We start from the raw sequence: 17,500 nt of genomic DNA on the forward strand, positions 1-17,500 counted from the left end.
ATTCAGAAGAGATTCAGAAGATAATTAGAAGAGATTCAGAAGATAATTAGAAGAGATTCAGAAGATAATTAGAAGAGATTCAGAAGATAATTTTAAGAGATTCAGAAGATAATTAGAAGAGATTCAGAAGATAATCTGAAGAGTCATTCAAGTGAAACAGAGACAGAAACATTCGTCCATTGAAGCATCTTGAATGAAAACAGTAAATATCTGACATCGTCTTTTGTTCCGTCGTCATGGCCACGGGGCTCTTTACTCTGCCGGTTGTCGTGGTGACAGATTGTTTTACGGATGTCCGTGTGTGAGTGTGATTGTGTACGTGTTTGTGTGTATGCATGCGTTTGTGCGTGTGTATGTGCGTTCGTGTATGAGTGTGTGTGCGTAGGTGTGTATGCATGTGTGTGCGCGTGTGTGTATGAGTGTGTATGCGTAGAATCAGAATCAGAATCAGAATCAGAAACAGGTTTATTGCCAAAGAATGAATGTTTACACAAACAAACGATGTGGTATGTGTGTGTATATGTGTGTATGTGTATGCATGTGTGTGCGCGTGTGTGTATGAGTGTTTATGCGTAGGTGTGTGTATGTGTGTGTGTATGTGCGCGTGTGTGTATGTATGCATACGTGCGTATGTATGAGAGTATGTGTCTGTATGTGTGTGTATATGTGTGTATGTGTGTGCGTGTGTATGCGTGTGGTGGCTTGTGTGTTTGCATATGTGTGTATGTGTGTATGTGTTTGTGCGTGTGTGTATGCATGTGTGTAGGCGTGCATGTATGTGTGTATGCGTATGTATGCGTAGGTGTGTGTGTATGTGTGTGTCTGTGTGTGCGTATGTGTGCGTGTGGTGGCGTGTGTATGTATGTGTGCGTGCATGTATGCTTGTGTGTATGTGTGTGTGCGTCTGTGTGTGTGTATGTGTGTGCGTATGTGTGCGTGTGGTGGCGTGCGTATGTGGGTGTGTGCGTGTATGTGTGTGCGTGTCTGTATGTGTCTGTGTATGCTTGTGTGTATGTGTGTGTGCGTCTGTGTGTGTGAGTGTATGCTTGTGTGTATGTGTGTGTGCGTCTGCGTGTGTGTGTATGCGTGTGTATGTGTGTGCGTGTGGTGGAGTGTGTATGTGGGTGTGTGCGTGTGTATGTGTGTGCGTGTGTACGTGTGGTGGAGTGTGTATGTGGGTGTGTGCGTGTCTGTATGTGTCTGTGTGTGCTTGTGTGTGTGCGTCTGTGTGTGTGTGTGAGTGTATGCTTGTGTGTTTTCCCGGGCGCATCACCGCAGCCCACTGCTCCTTAATAACTAAGGATGGGTTGAATGCAGAGAACTAATTTCCCCTTGGGGATTAATAAAGTATATATCTCATCTATCATGTGTGCGTGCGTGTATGTGTCTGTATGTGTGTGTGCGTGTGTGTGTGTGTGTGTGTTACCTCAGTGCTGCCACGGCGTGGCCCAGCTCGTGTATCACTCCGCTGAGCAGCAGTGCGGTGAAGAAGTAGGCCAGCTGGCTGGTGGGCAGGTTGACCCCGGGGATCTGAAGACCCCAAAAACACAGAGACACAGACGCCACGAGGCGGGAGTCATTCCATCTCACGTCTCCCCTCTTTGATCTTCGTTGATCTCTTTGATCTCGGAGAGTTTAAATAAACCGCGGCGCTCTGAATCCGCACAGTCGGCAAAACTTTTTTTTAAATCCCCAAAAGACGTATTTGATCTTCCTCCTCTACGCGTCACATTAACGGCGGAGGAGCTGTGGTTTTCTGTGTGGTCTGCATTTTTTACCCCCCCCCCCCACCCAGCCCCCCCCGCTGAATACTCGGGTTATAAATGGCCGCCTAATAGCTTCCCATGAATCACCTGCCCGCCGCCGCGCTCCTCCGGGGACGGCGCTCACATTAACACGCGGCTGTTTGACACCTCACTTAATAAAATATATATTTTTTAATGTGAAAAAGGGAGCAGGAGGTAAAAAAAGAAAGAAAAAAAAGTGCCCTTCTCATAATTGGGGGCATTTTTTCTCCCCCCCCCCCCTCATTTGAATACTGCAGACTCCCAGAGAGCTTTCAAGGGCATTAATGAACTCCGGGGTTGTCACTTGACAGCGGTGGGGTGGGGGAGGGGGGGGCGTACTCACCACCACCTGCAGCATCTGCTGACCTCCGACCCGCGGGTTGTCCGCGGTCATCTGCGCGAGCGTCTGCTGCAGCGTCTTGGCGAGCAGCACCACCGAGCCCACCATGGACACCAGGCCGAACACCAGGCCGCTGTTGAACCTGGGGGAGTGTTTTAAGGACAGCGGTGAGGCGGTGCGGTCCGGTTCCCCATCGGGCCGGACTCCGCGAGGCGTGGCTCGCTCATCGCGGTCGTCCATTGTGATGAGAACAACATTTATCTGCACTGCAGCAGAAGTTCTGTTGGGTTATGGTGATCGGTGGGAAACGCACACGTGGGCAAATTAATCACAACTTTTTGTCTTTTGCATGAATGGAGGATAATTTGCATGAAGAGAAAATGCTGACTCAGCAAATTAAGCACAATCTACTCCACGCGGGTTCTGACTGGTGACGATTATCCACAACGCGTATTAAAGGGCAGGGTTCACACCTCATACTCCAGGACTTTAAACCATATTTCCAGGACACTTTTATAATAATAATAATAATAATAATATAACTACATACAATAATAATATAACTACTTAATAGTAATAATATAACTACTTATAATAATAATATAACTATTTAATAATCATAATATAACTAATTATAATAATAATATAACTATTTAATAATAATAATATAACTACTTAATAGTAATAATATAACTACATATAATAATAATATTGTAACTACATATAATAATAATATAACTATTTAATAATAATAATATAACTACTTAATAGTAATAATATAACTATTAAATATTAATAATATAATTACTTAATAGTAATAATATAACTACTTATAATAATATTAATATTGTAACTACTTATAATAATAATAATAATAATAATATATCTATTTAATAAAAATAACATAACTATTTAATAAAAATAATATAACTATTTACTAATAATAATATAACTATTTAATAATAATAACATAACTACTTACACATGACATGTGAAATCTCTGTGTCTACATGAGTATACACCTTAAATGACACAAATGGATGAGAGACAATAGTTTGATTAAAAGAATAATTATGGATATAAATGTTCATTCTTTTAATCAAACTGTGTAAATGAACATATAACATTTTTATGACTTTTCCAAAACTTTGGGATTTCAGTTTTGTTGTTTTTCGGCATGCTGCAGGACACGATTCATCATATTTATTACGTCTGCCACCCTAAAAAATAAATCAGATCTCAAGTCAGTCGCTAGTCAACAAACTATCAATCTACTTATTAAATGCTATTTATTTTGGGCTCTTGTATTTCCATCATTTAAGTTTTATTCATGTGTATTTTTATTGTAATAGTTTAAATTTAGTGGATGAGCTCAGAGCCTCGTCAGTTGAATAAGTGTGTAATAAATAAAAAATTAAAATGTGCATTGCCCTTCAATCATAAATAATCAATGAGCTTATTAAGTTGGCCACACACACACACACAAAGAAAAAAAGATGGCGTTTACGTGTGAGAGCAGGGACATGGAAGCCCCAACAGCATGCATCACTTTGTGCGTGTTGCATCACTTTGTGCGTGTTGCATCACTTGTATGCGTGTACTGACCACAGGTACTGGGCCCGCGGGTTGATGCGGGCGCAGTAGGCAAACAGCCGGTTGAACATGGTGGTCTGCCACCTCACGTGGAAGGGAGACAGCATCAGGCCGCGGCTCGACAGCCACGACTCGTACCGGATCCGGTGAGTCGACGACAACTGCGGAGAGACGACGGGAAAAACGTAAAAAAATAAATAAATGCTTTCTCTGCTTCACGTTAGCCAATCAGGGAGCTCTCGTAACACCTTGTAACCACGGCAACGTGTGAAACACATGCAATACGTAGTGGGGAGGAGATAGAGAAATGTGGGTGTGTTTCTGTGTCCACTGACACACACAGAGGAAGGAAGGGAAGGACGGAAAGGAGGCAAGGAAGGAAAGGGAGGAAAGAAAGGTGGAAAAGGAGGAAAGGAAGGAAAGGAGGCAAGGAAGGAAGGAAAGGGAGGAAAGGAGGCAAGGAAGGTGGAAAAGGAGGAAAGGAAAGGAGTCAAGGAAGGTGGAAAAGGAGGGAAGGAAGGTAGAAAAGGAAGGAAGGAAAGGGAGGAAAGGAGGCAAGGAAGGTGGAAAAGGAGGAAAGGAGGGAAAGGAGGCAAGGAAGGTGGAAAAGGAGGAAACGAGGCAAGGAAGGTGGAAAAGGAGGGAAGGAAGGTAGGAAAGGAAGGAAAGGAGGCAAGGAAGGTGGAAAAGGAGGATAGGAAGGAAGGAAAGGAGGCAAGGAAGGTAGGAAAGGAAGGAAAGGAGGCAAGGAAGGTGGGAAAGGAGGAAAGGAAGGTAGGAAAGAAGCCAGGCAAGAAGGCAAGGGCCCTACAAACGTATGCGAGTCGCTGTAACGGTAAACAACAACAACAACAACAACAACAACAGAGGACGCAGTGGTACTGTCCCACGATGAGCGGGTGGATAACATATATTACATGTTTAGTTTATGTGATGGACGATGACCTCATGTTATGTGTAGAAATCTGCTTTAAAGTATTTGAAATAATTCCCACTGTATATATTATTCAACCGAACTAAAGGCGAGCGACATTTGTCCAGGCAGCTCTGCCAGTGTTAGTCCAAGTCGATATCAGGATATCGGAATCATATTTATTATATTTATTGTAGCTATTCACACAAAAAGGAATTTGCATTGGTGCTTTGGTGCAATAAATAAAAATAAGAGGATATTTAGAAAAACTAAATAAAAAAAGCGAGTACTGTAAGTCAAGAAACTTCAATTAAATATAATAAATATATGACAGGTGTTTACATTATCTGCTCTGTGCATGGATGTTCAAAATAGTATCCGAGGAGGAATGTGGTGATATATATATACAGTGGGAATTATTTTTGTAATACTTTAAAACACCCAAAACATGTGGTTGATTTCTACAGACAACATGAGGTCACTGTCCATCACATTAGCTAAATATTAAATGTGTTATCCGCCCGCTCATCGAGGGGCATCACCACTGCGTCCTCGTGTTGTTGTTGTTGTTGTTAAAGATTACAGCGAACCCATGCTCCTCGTTCGTGAGCTGACATGTTATTCAACAGGCGGAAGGGGGACACCTGTGCTCAGACCCGGGGTGGGTAATCGGGAGAGTTCCCGGTGGGCCGCTTCACTTCTGGGCCGGTCGAGAATTTGATTTGTTGACATTTGTCATGTTAGTCCATCTTCTCTTAAAGTGGGCTACACACGTTCCGCATTCTGACACCGCAGCCTCTGCATGGGTTGTACCATGCGAGGAAGTTCACCCCTCCCAAATAATAGAGTTGGTTCAGTCCATTATGGAACCAACCAACTCAATTTGGGAGAGGAGAACTTCCTAATCGAGTTGGTTCGGCCCTTAGCCGTCTTTTCCAAAAACTTTTCTCAGCTACGGATAGCTGGGCCGGCCCGACCGTAACGATACGCGTCAGGGAGGATGGACGGGAGGAAGAGGGCAGGAGGGGCTGAAAAAGCCAGGTTGAAAAAAAGAAAGGCATTGGAGGAGGATGCTGCCAAATGTGCCAAGCTTACAGATTTATTTTCAAGAGGACAAACACAAGTGGCAACTGGTAAAGAGAGACAAAGGCCTAATGATTAGCAACATAACTATTCGGCTAACGTTGTAGCTTTGATTAATATCATTGCAGCGTTGTCAACCTATTCCCAAGCAAAATATTAAATTGAATTAAAATATTAGCCTTTTTATATCACCCAAAATATGGCGATCCATAGACTTTGCAAATATTATGGAAATATTGATATATAATATTGATATTGATATTGAAGTATGCAGTAATATGACTCTTAATTTTTCTTTGTAGCTTCGGAGCAGCAGATAAGAGTCTCCTGCTGAAAATGATGAGCCCGACATTTGCAATGAGGAGGCCATGACGACAGGGACAGGTAGAGAGGATAACAGAGGAAACTATATGATTTAAAGTTATATATTCTAAGAAAGAGCAGTACAGTACTTGATGAACCAATATGCATTGTTTGCTCAGAAGTGGGTGTAGTAAAGGAGTAAATCACCACTATATAATACTCATGCAGAAAAATGATAATGACAATGACAATAACAATGACGGCCCCCATGAGGTCTCACTCCAACAAATCTGGCCTACTGCCTCATCTGAGTCTGACACCCCTGCTACGCCCTTCTGCCTTTTTTAATGTTATGCATATTTTTTGTTAACTTCTCATCTTAAGTGGATTATTATTGTTGTATTTAACCTTTACATTATTTGTTGGACCATGGTATTAATAAAAGAACTACAGGATAGTAAGAGCTGAACTGTTGCTTCATTTATCCAATATCCACTACCATGAAAAAAGTGGGCTGGTCTTGAGCCTGAAATTCCCGGGCTGAAAAGTGGCCCCACTCCGGCCCTGCCTGTGCTCACCTTGAGGAGCGTGTCCGCGAGGTAGAGCGCGCACCACGCTCCCATCACGCACACCAGCAGCGGCACCGGGATCATGGCGCATCAGAGGCTCCGCGGGCACGACGAGCCGAACCGCGCCGCCTCCATCACTCCCGTCCCCGCCGGTTCTTTTTGTTGTCCACCGGAAGCGAGCCCGCCGGGACAAAAAACTAATACAAAAATGTTTTATATTATATATATATATTTAAATGTGAAAAGGAAAGAAGAGATGCTCTTCGCTCTGTGAAGGGATAAAAGGAGCCGTCAGCACTGTGCGGGGCAAACTTCCGGGTTGTGTTTCTTCTTCTGTTGCTTTTTTGTTGTTGTCGCCGATCAAATGGAGCTCGACCGCCACCCCGTGGTCAAGTAGAGTACTTCACCTGTACGAAATAAGATTGGGGCTGATGTAAGTTGTTTGAACCCTTTTTTAAAATGTATTTATGTTCTTTAGCAGGCAGTCAAAAATAAGACAAATTATTGCAGACGTCTATTTATGTTCGGTATAATTATTTTAACGAAGCATATATATTTTTCCTATCTCAGACTTTATATATTTGAACTTTTCCTACTTTGTATTGAAACTGCTGCACAGCACCCCCCCCCCCCCCCAAGTTGATTACAATGTTATCTTAACTCATTATGCTTTCACATTTTTATAAATATGAATGAAAAATGTGGAAATATGAACATGTAATGAACTTACTCTTTACATTGTATTCTACTGCATGAATATAAAGTATAAATTCACTGTATAATATGTAAAAAGATCTTTTGCTTTGATGTATATGTCTTACCAACATATATATAGATATTATATATATATATATTATATAATATTATATATATTTATTTATATATATAGATATATTTCCATTGCACTGCGAAGCAGTTTAGTGGTTGTGTGAAGCTGTGAATATTTAAATACACTCAATGTTTAAAGTAATCATCAACTTCAATGGTAACTGTGTATTATATCATCAAATATTCTCTTTATTTGTATTTTCTAAGGCTTTTTATTTCCCAGTATATCATTACTCACTGCTTCTGTTCCCTTTGAATGCCTTCATTCATGTGGAACTGGACTTTACCACGAGAACCTAAAGGCAGCAGCAGCCCTTGAGAAAAAAAGGAGAGCAGAATAATTGATCAGGGTTCTTTGGCTCAGCTGCAGCGGTTAAAAGAAATGAAAGTGTGAGTCTGGATATTGGATTTCATCCTAGCAAAAGGCCAGCAGGGTAAAAGGACACCAATCAACGGCGATGTCGGACTCAGATGTGACGAGGTAGCCGAGCCATATAAACGGGAGTGGGGGAATATAAAACACACTGTGTGTGTGTGTGTGTGTGTGTGTTGATGCATCTCACACCGATGTTGATACAATCCGGCTTCTCAGTGTTCACGTTTTAATCTCACTGCAAAGGTCTGAAGGTCACCTTTGGGATGCCCTCGTGCACACGTGGCCCTCTGACTTCCCGTTTGCTGCCAACTAAAACGCCGCCCGGCAAAAAGCAGTCGTCTGAGCTGAAGGACAACCACACCGTTAGAGGGAGGACTCGTCATCATCCTTTGCGTGGCCCATTTAGTATGACCTCATTTAAATTATATATGTCAATTCTACAGCGGGTAGCTTACCCCCCGACATGATGCTGTCCCAAACTTCAACTGAAGTCCTCAGAAAAGGACACAAGTCTGACAACAATGATCACATGGTGGGAATACATGTGATATTGGGCTATATAAAATACGCTTTGGTCTCTTGATTGTCTTTCCAACTGTTCATTTAAATGATGTGGAAAAGCTGTAAGAGAAATACGAGACAATTAAGACATCAAAAGAAAGAAAGGCAAATTATTAGTAATTAATAGAGGAATTTAAAATGACTTAATAGTAACAATATAACTACCTATAATAATAATAATATAACTACTTCATAATAATAATAATAATATAACTACTTCATAATAATACTAATATAACTACGTATAATAATAATAATATAACTACTTCATCATAATAATAATATAACTACTTCATAATAATAATAATATAACTACCTATAATAATAATAATATAACTACTTCATCATAATAATAATATAACTACTTCATAATAATAATAATATAACTACCTATAAAAATAATATAACTACTTCATAATAATAATAATATAACTACTTCATAATAATAATAATATAACTACCTAAAATAATAATAATAATAAAACTACTTAAATATCCTCCCAAATTATTGTTATTTATAGTTACGATTATTATTATTATTTATAATAATAATACAAATAATAATAGTAGTAATAATAGTAATAGGATAACTACTTATAATAATTATAATAATACAATTATTTAATAATAATAATAATAATAATAATACTTAAATTCTCCCCCCCCCCCCCCCCCCAATCATAACAATATTTTGGGGGGGGATTTAAGTAGTCCCTGAGCCTTTGCTCCCAGTCATCACGCCATCATGTGCAGTATACGGACAACACATGCACGCTCAATTATATTTTGCCGAGACCCTCCTGCAGGTTTGCTGTTTGACTTTTGACCAAAAGACGTCTCACACACCTCTGCATCCTGAGGAACACACACACACACCACCCATTTATTATAGTGCTAGAGCACCCACAGACCCACCTGCAGCTTCAGCATACGGACATCTAAACCTCCTTCCTTGTTGCCTCGTCCAGGCCAACAGATAGGAGCGGCCTGTGCGTTTGCGTGTGTGTTTGCGTGTGTGTGATTTGCATGTTCTGAAATATATGAAGGAGCCTACAGTTCGAGTCATTTTACTACCTGGCCAGCCACACAGTAGATTAGTTTCATGGGGTCAGAGTGGTGGACGACTGCATCTAAGGAAACGTTGAGGGGAATCCTGAGAGAAGAGGTAGGTTAAAACACACACACACACTGCACAAGACTTCCAATAGATGAGAACAAAATACACATCTATGTAGAGTAACACACACACACACGGGCTGAAAACTCATTCTACTTCTCCTATGATGGGTCGGATTCCACTCTGGGAGGAGTTTCGTGCCTCTCTCCCAGCCAATCGGGACCAGCGGAAGCAGGTCAGGTAGCCGAAGAGGACCTCAGAGGGAGCGCAGGCAGGGCAGAGCAGCCACGCACGCCAGGAGGTAAGAGAGCACACACACACACACACACCTTTAACTCTGTGAGATCACAGTTCCCCTCTGAGCCCGTGGATGTACATCAGTGTGTACATCTAGACATACCAGTATAACCACTTCTGTGTGTGTGTGTGTGTGTTTGAGTGTTTGAGTGAGTGTCACAGCTGAAATATAGGGCAGAGCCCATTTTAGTCCCTAAGATTAGAAGGGTGTTGAAGATGCAGCATACAGAATAATCTCATACGTGTCATTCTGAACATGAGTTCCATATCGACAGACAGTTGTTTATGTTTTATACTTCAAAGTATTTCCTCCACTGGAGAGTTTTACAGTAATTATAGTTTGAATAGTCGTAAAAGATGATCACATCTGGGACCATGGCCATCGTTATAAATATCCGTGAATCCCGTCTGAGCACACAGTCGTTAGTTTTGAAGGGTTACATGTTTGAATGTTCCCTTTTTGAAGGAAGTTTGGTGTGTACGGTAACTTATTTCCCTCGCTGGAGCCTTTTTATTATAAATTTAGCTCAAGAAAATGTCCAAATGGAAGACTTTACTTGTCATTATGACACATTTGAATATCATGTAAACAGACTTTAGCTTAAATGTTTTTTTTTAATTGAGTTTAATCCGGCAGAAAACACTTCACAGTGACTTTATAGTTTAAAAGCCTTAAAAATATGTTAAAAGTAAAGAAATCCAAGTGTCCCGTGCTTCTGTTTGACGATGTTTTGGTCCGTCACTCTGCGTGTCCGTGTGTGTCTGAGAGAGTGTGTGTGTGTGTGTCTAAGAGTGTGTGTGTGTGTGGATAGAAGAGTGTGTGGATAGAAAGCAGGTCCCCTCTGTGTATCACTCTTCTATATATAGAGTGAACAAATCCCAGATATGACAGGAATCCTTCCACCACTTACGAGGCAGGGAGAGAGGGAGAGAGAGAGAGAGGGCGGGGAGAAGAAGAAAGGAGAAAGAAAATGAAAGAGATGGAGTGTCGAGAGGAAACAAGTGTGTGAGAGATGGATAGAAAGTGTCAGTGAACAAGCGAGAGAAGTCCTAAAGTCGAGCATCAGACGAGACAGTGTCCTCAACAGGTAAGTTAGATCTGCTTTGTGTGTGTGTGTGTGTGTGTGTGTGTGTGTGTGTGTGTGTGTGTGTGTGTGTGTGTGTGTGTGTGTGTGTGTGTGTGTGTGTGTGTGTGTGTGTGTGTGTTTGAATGGCAGGTATGTGTACCTTCATTGTGGGATTCATTGTTTACTTTTTATATGACAGACTGGAAGTTTCCAATAAGCTGCAGGAAAGTTGAACTCTTATTGTTCTTTTGTTTTTTAAAGCATTGTTCTATTCCTATATATGCATTTTATTAGTCAATGGTAGCTCGTAATAAATATATTTTATTGTCAACAAATGACAATTTGACTTTTTTTAACAACCAACAATGGATTATTGTGTCTTCCAGTGTTTTCCAACATGTCCTTCCAGCCCCAAAGCTCATTGTTTCCAAACCTTTCACAAGAATAGTTTAACATGTCGTGAAATGAGCTCAGAGCTGCAGCACCTTCAAGTGAGGCTGAACCTGAGGTCGGGAGACGATTAGCTTAGCTTAGCACATATTAGCATTGCTCGGCTAGCAGTTTCCCCCCGCTTACAGTCTTTATGCTAAGCTAAGACAAGCTAATAGCTTAAATGTTGAACTTTATATATTTAATATATGTATACATACATATGAGTAGGACCAATTAATGGCTGGTTTGGCTCTTTTCATAAGAATGTTTGACAAAGAGAAAACAAGACAGTACACGTGTGTTAGCAGCATTTAGGGCTAACTTTAGGATGCTAACTTAAGATGCTAATGGCAATGAGAACATGAATATCTGTCGTGAATTTCAAAGCAATTGTTAGTAGGCTATAGTTGGTAAGATATGTCCCCCCCCCCCCCTCATGGAGGCTGCTCTAGAACGCCTTGTCATTGTCAGTAAAGCGGACTAAAACAGTGTTAGCAGCATTTAGGGCTAACTTTAGGACGCTAACTTAAGATGCTAATGGTATGTGAACATGAATATCTATCGTGAATTTCACAGCAATTGTTTCTATAGTTGGTAAGATGTGTGTGTCACCCCGCCCCCCACCCCCCCTCATGGAGGCTGCTCTAAAAAGCCTTATCGTTGTTAGTAAAGCAGAATAAAACAGTGTTAGCAGCATATAGGGCTAACTTTAGGATGCTAACTTAAGATGCTAATGGCAATGTGAACATGAATATCTGTCTTGAATTTCACAGCAATTATTACGATAGTTGGTAAGATGTGTGTGTGTGTCTGTCCCCCGCCCCCCCCCTCATGGAGGTTGCTGTGAAAAGCCTTATTGTTGGTAAAGCAGAATAAAACAGTGTTAGCAGCATATAGGGCTAACTTCAGGACGCTAACTGAAGATGTTAACATGCTAATGGCAACGTGAACGTGAATATCTGTCATAAATTTCCCAGCAGTTGTTAGGAGACTTGATACGATATGTCCCCCTCATGGCGGCTGCTGTAAAAAGCCTCATCCTTGTAAGTAAAGCAGAATAAAACACATTTATTTGGTGGTTTGATTCCTGCTGCTGTGTTGGTGCAGCTGCGGCTCTCGCTGATATGACAGAAATACCCGCCGCGCGCACACACACACACACACACACACACACACACACACACACACACACACACACACACACACACGTAGCTCAAAGGGCCTTTTTGTTGGGTGTCTGCACACACACATTGAAGATTTAAATAATTCAAAGTATAAGGAATAATTGGGCCTGTGGTTTTGAGTGTGTGCCAGAGGCCATGTGAGTGTGCTGTTGTGTGGATGTGAACGGACTCGCGAGGGTTTGCGGCGTCGGGTCAGGGAGGGGGGGGAGGGGGGGGGGCAGCTGCTACTCCCGGCTAATATAAATACCCTTGTGTAAGCGTGTGTGTGTGTGTGTGTGTGTGGTTGTGTATTTCGGGGGTGTCCAGGCTTTGGCTCTCATGTCAAGGACAGCAAAGCTCTTGCTGTGTGTTGTTGCGCACACAGCCCCTTAGTAACGGTAACTAAGGGGCTGTCATCGAGAGCCTGGGACCCGGGTCCTCTGGCCCGAGCCACTCGTAAGATAAGATAAATAGGCTCATGGAAACTTCTACGATTGGGAGCCACTCGGGTCAGTGTTCATCTGTGAAACCGCACAAGGGGGGGAGGAAGTAGGAAATAACAGAAAGCGGGCTGAGGGGAAATGAGGAAGAACAAACCTGCAGTGACATCAGGACAGCAGGAAGTCCCGACATCTTCCACCGGAAAACTAAAAACACATATTTTCCGAATATATCTGAAATAAAAACAGATGAGCAGTTCAGTGGCTCTTGAATGGCACTTATGGTATTACTATGAGTAACTTATAGTAATATCATAAGTATTACTGAGTAACTCATAGTAATACTTATGGTATTACTATGAGAAACTTATAGTGTTATTTATGGTATTACTATGAGTAACTTATAGTGTTACTTATGGTATTACTATGAGTTACTTATAGTGTTACTTATGGTATTACTATGAGTTACTTATAGTGTTACTTATGGTATTACTATGAGTTACTCATAGTAATACTTATGATATTACTATGAGTAACTTATAGTGTTACTTATGGTATTACTATGAGTTACTTATAGTGTTACTTATGGTATTACTATGAGTAACTCATAGTGTTATTTATGGTATTACTATGAGTAACTCACTTGGTATATGGTCAAATATGCACTTGAGTTTGAGGCACTTTGATTAACTTTAGTGACGTTTCAGTTGGACTATAACAATATGTTGATGCAATTATCCCATAATTGGAGTTTAAGTGTTTTTATTTGTATTTTTATTGCATATTTGTGATTAATAATAAACCCATTCAGAGTCCGTCAAAGAAAGTGAAACCCATTTATATTTCCTCGTACCTGACGGGCTTTTATTTTGACATTCCCCGCCGCCTCCCTCTCATGAATGATTGAGAGAACAGTTCCTCGACCTGCTTCTCTCCGGGAGTCGCTAAGCAACGGAAATGCTATCCCGGCCCTTTAAAAGCCAGAGGAACGGAGTGCCAATGCCCCCAACACACACACACACACACAGCTGAATGTCTGTGATCTGTGCTTCCTACAGGTCAGTGGACTTACCGGGAGGAGAATGTCCAAACCTTCGTCCAACGTCAAAGCCCTTCAGGTAAAACACTGTGTGAACAATAAGGTGTGTGTGTGTGTCTTAGTTTTATTTCCAACCAGCAAAATAACCAATAACAGAGTAACACATGAGATAACTAGAATGGGCACTCGGTAGAGCGCATACCTTCGCATATGACAAGATTGGGCATTGAATTATGAACATTTTGGCATTAGTTGCATGCCAATTGGATAGAAATTGACCGTGCTATGGTAAAAAGAAGATTTTGACCTTTTCATGACCTTGACATTGACCTTTGACCCGATCGATCCCAACATCTAATCAAATGGTCCCCGGATAATAACCAATCACCCCACCGAATTTCATGCGATTCGGTTTAATACTTTTTGTGTTATGCGAATAACACGCATACAAATAAATAAATAAATACACGGCGATCAAAACATAACCTTCCGCATTTTCAATGCGAAGGTAAAGATGACAGATGTTTACACGTGAAAGTATTTATTGGTAAAGGCGGATACAGAGTGCTGACTGTGCATAATACGGCGTCGAGGCTTCGTCAGCGCAGAGTTGCAGCGAGGCGAAGGATGAGGGGTCGTGTGTGTGTCTGCGTTTGTGTTGCGATGGCTTTGTGCGTTCACCAGAGAGTGTGTCCTCTCTCTCTCTCTCTCGCTCTCTCTCTTCTCATTGTGCTCGTCTAACCATGGGACAGGCATCTGGACGGACGGCTTCTTTTTTGAAAACACCACGTTCAGTACACAGACACGAGGTTCTGCGTCTCGGCGCTTCCACCATCGGTTTTAAGTTCATCACGAACGAGAAACAGCAGTACAGATTTACAGCATGTGAATAATAGATATTTCCATAAAAATAAAGTAAAACATATATGTATATATATATATTTCATATAACTTTCAACATTTTCAAAAGAATACTATATCGTTGTTTTCCAGACATTTGAACCAATACAGTGTGAAAATCAATCGTTATTGTTTCAGGTGATGGAGTTTTTAATGATTTACCCAAAATCAGAGATTTAAGGGCTTTTTAAAATGCTTATATTAATATTAAAAGTGTTGACATCATCCCATTCAAGTGTTTGGATTGTAGGTTTTGTTTACTGCACATTCTCAAGCAGATTCTCAAATTGAATGTTGGAGTGATTTTCAAAACAATAAAACAACAACAATATATACACTACCGTTCAAAAGTTTGGGGTCACTTAGAAATGTCTTTATTTTTCAAAGAAAAGGACTGTTTTTTCAATAAAGATAACATTAATCAAAAATACACACTATACATTGTTAATGTGGTAAATGACTATTCTAGGTGGAAATGTCTGGTTTCTAATGAAATATCTCCAGAGGTGTATAGAGGCCCATTTCCATCAACGATCACTCCAGTGTTCTAATGGTACATTGTGTTTGCTAATCGCCTTAGAAGACTAATATCTGATTAGAAAACCCTTGTGCAATTATGTTAGCACAGCTGAAAACAGTTATGCTGGTGATATAAGCTATACAACTGGCCTTCCTTTGAGCTTGAAGTTTGAAGAACAAAATTAATACTTCAAATATTAATCATTATTTCTAACCTTGTCAATGTCTTGACTATATTTTCTATTCAATTTTCAATTCATTTGATAAATAAAAGTGAGTTTTCATGGAAGACACAAAATTGTCTGGATGACCCCAAATTTTGGACGGTAGTGTATATACAGTGGGTACGGAGAGTATTCAGACCCCTTTAAAATGTTCACTCTTTCATTGTAGTCATTTTCTATAATCAAAAAAGTTAATTTTATTTCTCATTAATGTTCACTCAGCTCCCCATCTTGACAGAAAAAAACAGACATGTATAAACTTTTGCAAATTTATTAAAAAAGAAAAACTGAAATATCACACGGTCCTAAGTATTAATGAGAAATATAATGACCTTTTTTGATTTTAGCAAATGGCTGCAATGAAACAAAGAGTGAAAAATGTAAAGGGGTCTGAATACTTTTCGTACCCAGTGTATATATATATATGTATATATATATATATATCTTTGCAACTTGCCTTTATTATTGTATATAATTGAATGGAATCAGGGTCTGTGTGGGAGGCAGGAGATCAATTATGAAAACAGTTGTTATGCTTTTGAACATGTGTGGGAGTAATGTAAATGATATCTGGCATAAAGGGAATTGTATACACAAATATATATGTATAGCGCACCTTCACAACAATGTCCACTATTCTCTTTACTGCTTTTTCCTGTTTCTATAATCATAAAATAAATGTTTTGGGGATTTCAAAAAAAATAATTTGAGTGTCCTCTTATATTTCTATTAAAATAACTCAAAATAATCCTGAATTAAACGACCCAACAGCGTTTGAACATTTTAAGTTAATCGTGCTGCAGCTGGTCGGTTACTCAATTGTGTTATCCATTAAGTCTGAATATATGTTTGGCAAAGTTACATTATGACTTTTAAACAACTAAATTATACACTCTGTAGTTGCATTATGTAAATTAGGAGCTTAAAGAGAATACACGCAACATCTCTCTCTCTTTCTCTCTCTCTCTTATTTCTTTAAATTGGTTTCCTCCGGCTTTTGTATCCCTTAAGCATACTTTATTGCTCTATGGTCTATTTTATTCTAAATGGACCATAATTTAGCAAATGATGACATCATGCTGTACTGAAGAAGACTTAAACTCATGTTTACAATGTTTACTGACGGAATAAATCAAGAGAGAAGAAGAAGAAGAGTCATTTTCTCATAGACTTCTATGCAATTTGACTTATTTTTGCAACCGGAGGAGTCGCCGCCCTGCTGGCCGGTTGAGAGAATGCATGTTTTAAGACACTTCTGCGTTGGCTTCTTATGTTATAACACATTTAATAAAAGGTGCAGCGAGCCGAAGCCAGGCGAGCTGGTGACATCCGTATGCTAAGCTAAGCTAATCGCGGCCGTAGCCTCCATGATTACGAGACCTGTACCTGTATCAGTCCTTTCATCCCTCTCTCTCGGAAAGAAAGCACAAAGTACAAGAGAATTTTCCAATTCATGGTGAAATTTCCCTTTGTCCTTTGGTTGGAATGTCATAAAACGATTGCGGCAGCACAAGACAGGAAACGACCCCAGCCAAAGCAACGTGACAGAGAACTACCACAATAAAACACCTCAATGTCTGAAAAAACATATTAAAAATAAAACAGAGAACTACCACAATAAAACACCTCAATGTCTGAAAAAACTAATTAAAAATAAAACCCAACGTCCCCCGTGAAACACAACAACACACTCCCCCTCTCTGTACAGCTGTACAATATGAGCATATTTACAATACAGTGTACAGCACGATGCAAAAAACAACAACAACAACCCCACACACATCAAATTCAAGTGACGGGACGTCAGGGGCAGGCAGCAGGTTAACATCAAGGTAGCAGGCAAATCGCTGAGCTGCACGCGCGCGTGTGTGTGTTGATCTGTGTGTGTGTGTGTGTGTGTGTGTGTGTGTATGTTGGTCTGTGTGTGTGTCTCACTTTTTATAAAGACA

General features: G+C 40.4%; 2 protein-coding genes across 6 annotated transcripts in view; one reads left to right on the forward strand and one right to left on the reverse strand.

The window, feature by feature from the left end:
- Window positions 1-8,413, reverse strand: part of mbtps2 (membrane-bound transcription factor peptidase, site 2) — a 14,916-nt gene extending 6,503 nt beyond the window's left edge. Inside the window, exons 1-6 of one of the 3 annotated variants that reach the window (XM_056433758.1) lie at window positions 8,248-8,413; window positions 7,655-8,136; window positions 6,598-6,995; window positions 3,733-3,881; window positions 2,131-2,269; window positions 1,427-1,530 (exon numbers count right to left, since the gene is read on the reverse strand). In XM_056433758.1, coding sequence (XP_056289733.1) covers window positions 1,427-1,530; window positions 2,131-2,269; window positions 3,733-3,881; window positions 6,598-6,672 — 467 coding nt within the window. In that variant the 5' untranslated portion in view covers window positions 6,673-6,995; window positions 7,655-8,136; window positions 8,248-8,413. Of the gene's footprint in view, window positions 1-1,426; window positions 1,531-2,130; window positions 2,270-3,732; window positions 3,882-6,597; window positions 6,996-7,654 lie in introns of all 3 variants that reach the window. The other 2 variants (XM_056433760.1, XM_056433759.1) reach the window with 2 other exon arrangements.
- Window positions 8,414-9,724: 1,311 nt separating this feature from the next.
- The window catches only part of smpx (small muscle protein X-linked), a 13,165-nt gene continuing 5,389 nt past the window's right edge, over window positions 9,725-17,500 (forward strand). The window contains exons 1-2 of one of the 3 annotated variants that reach the window (XM_056433762.1): window positions 9,725-9,771; window positions 13,928-13,987. In XM_056433762.1, coding sequence (XP_056289737.1) covers window positions 13,952-13,987 — 36 coding nt within the window. In that variant the 5' untranslated portion in view covers window positions 9,725-9,771; window positions 13,928-13,951. Of the gene's footprint in view, window positions 9,772-10,763; window positions 10,856-13,927; window positions 13,988-17,500 lie in introns of those variants that run through there. The other 2 variants (XR_008834023.1, XM_056433761.1) reach the window with 2 other exon arrangements.

The sequence above is a fragment of the Pseudoliparis swirei genome, chromosome 16 (genome assembly GCF_029220125.1).
Source record: "Pseudoliparis swirei isolate HS2019 ecotype Mariana Trench chromosome 16, NWPU_hadal_v1, whole genome shotgun sequence".
Taxonomy (NCBI): Eukaryota; Metazoa; Chordata; class Actinopteri; order Perciformes; family Liparidae; genus Pseudoliparis; species Pseudoliparis swirei.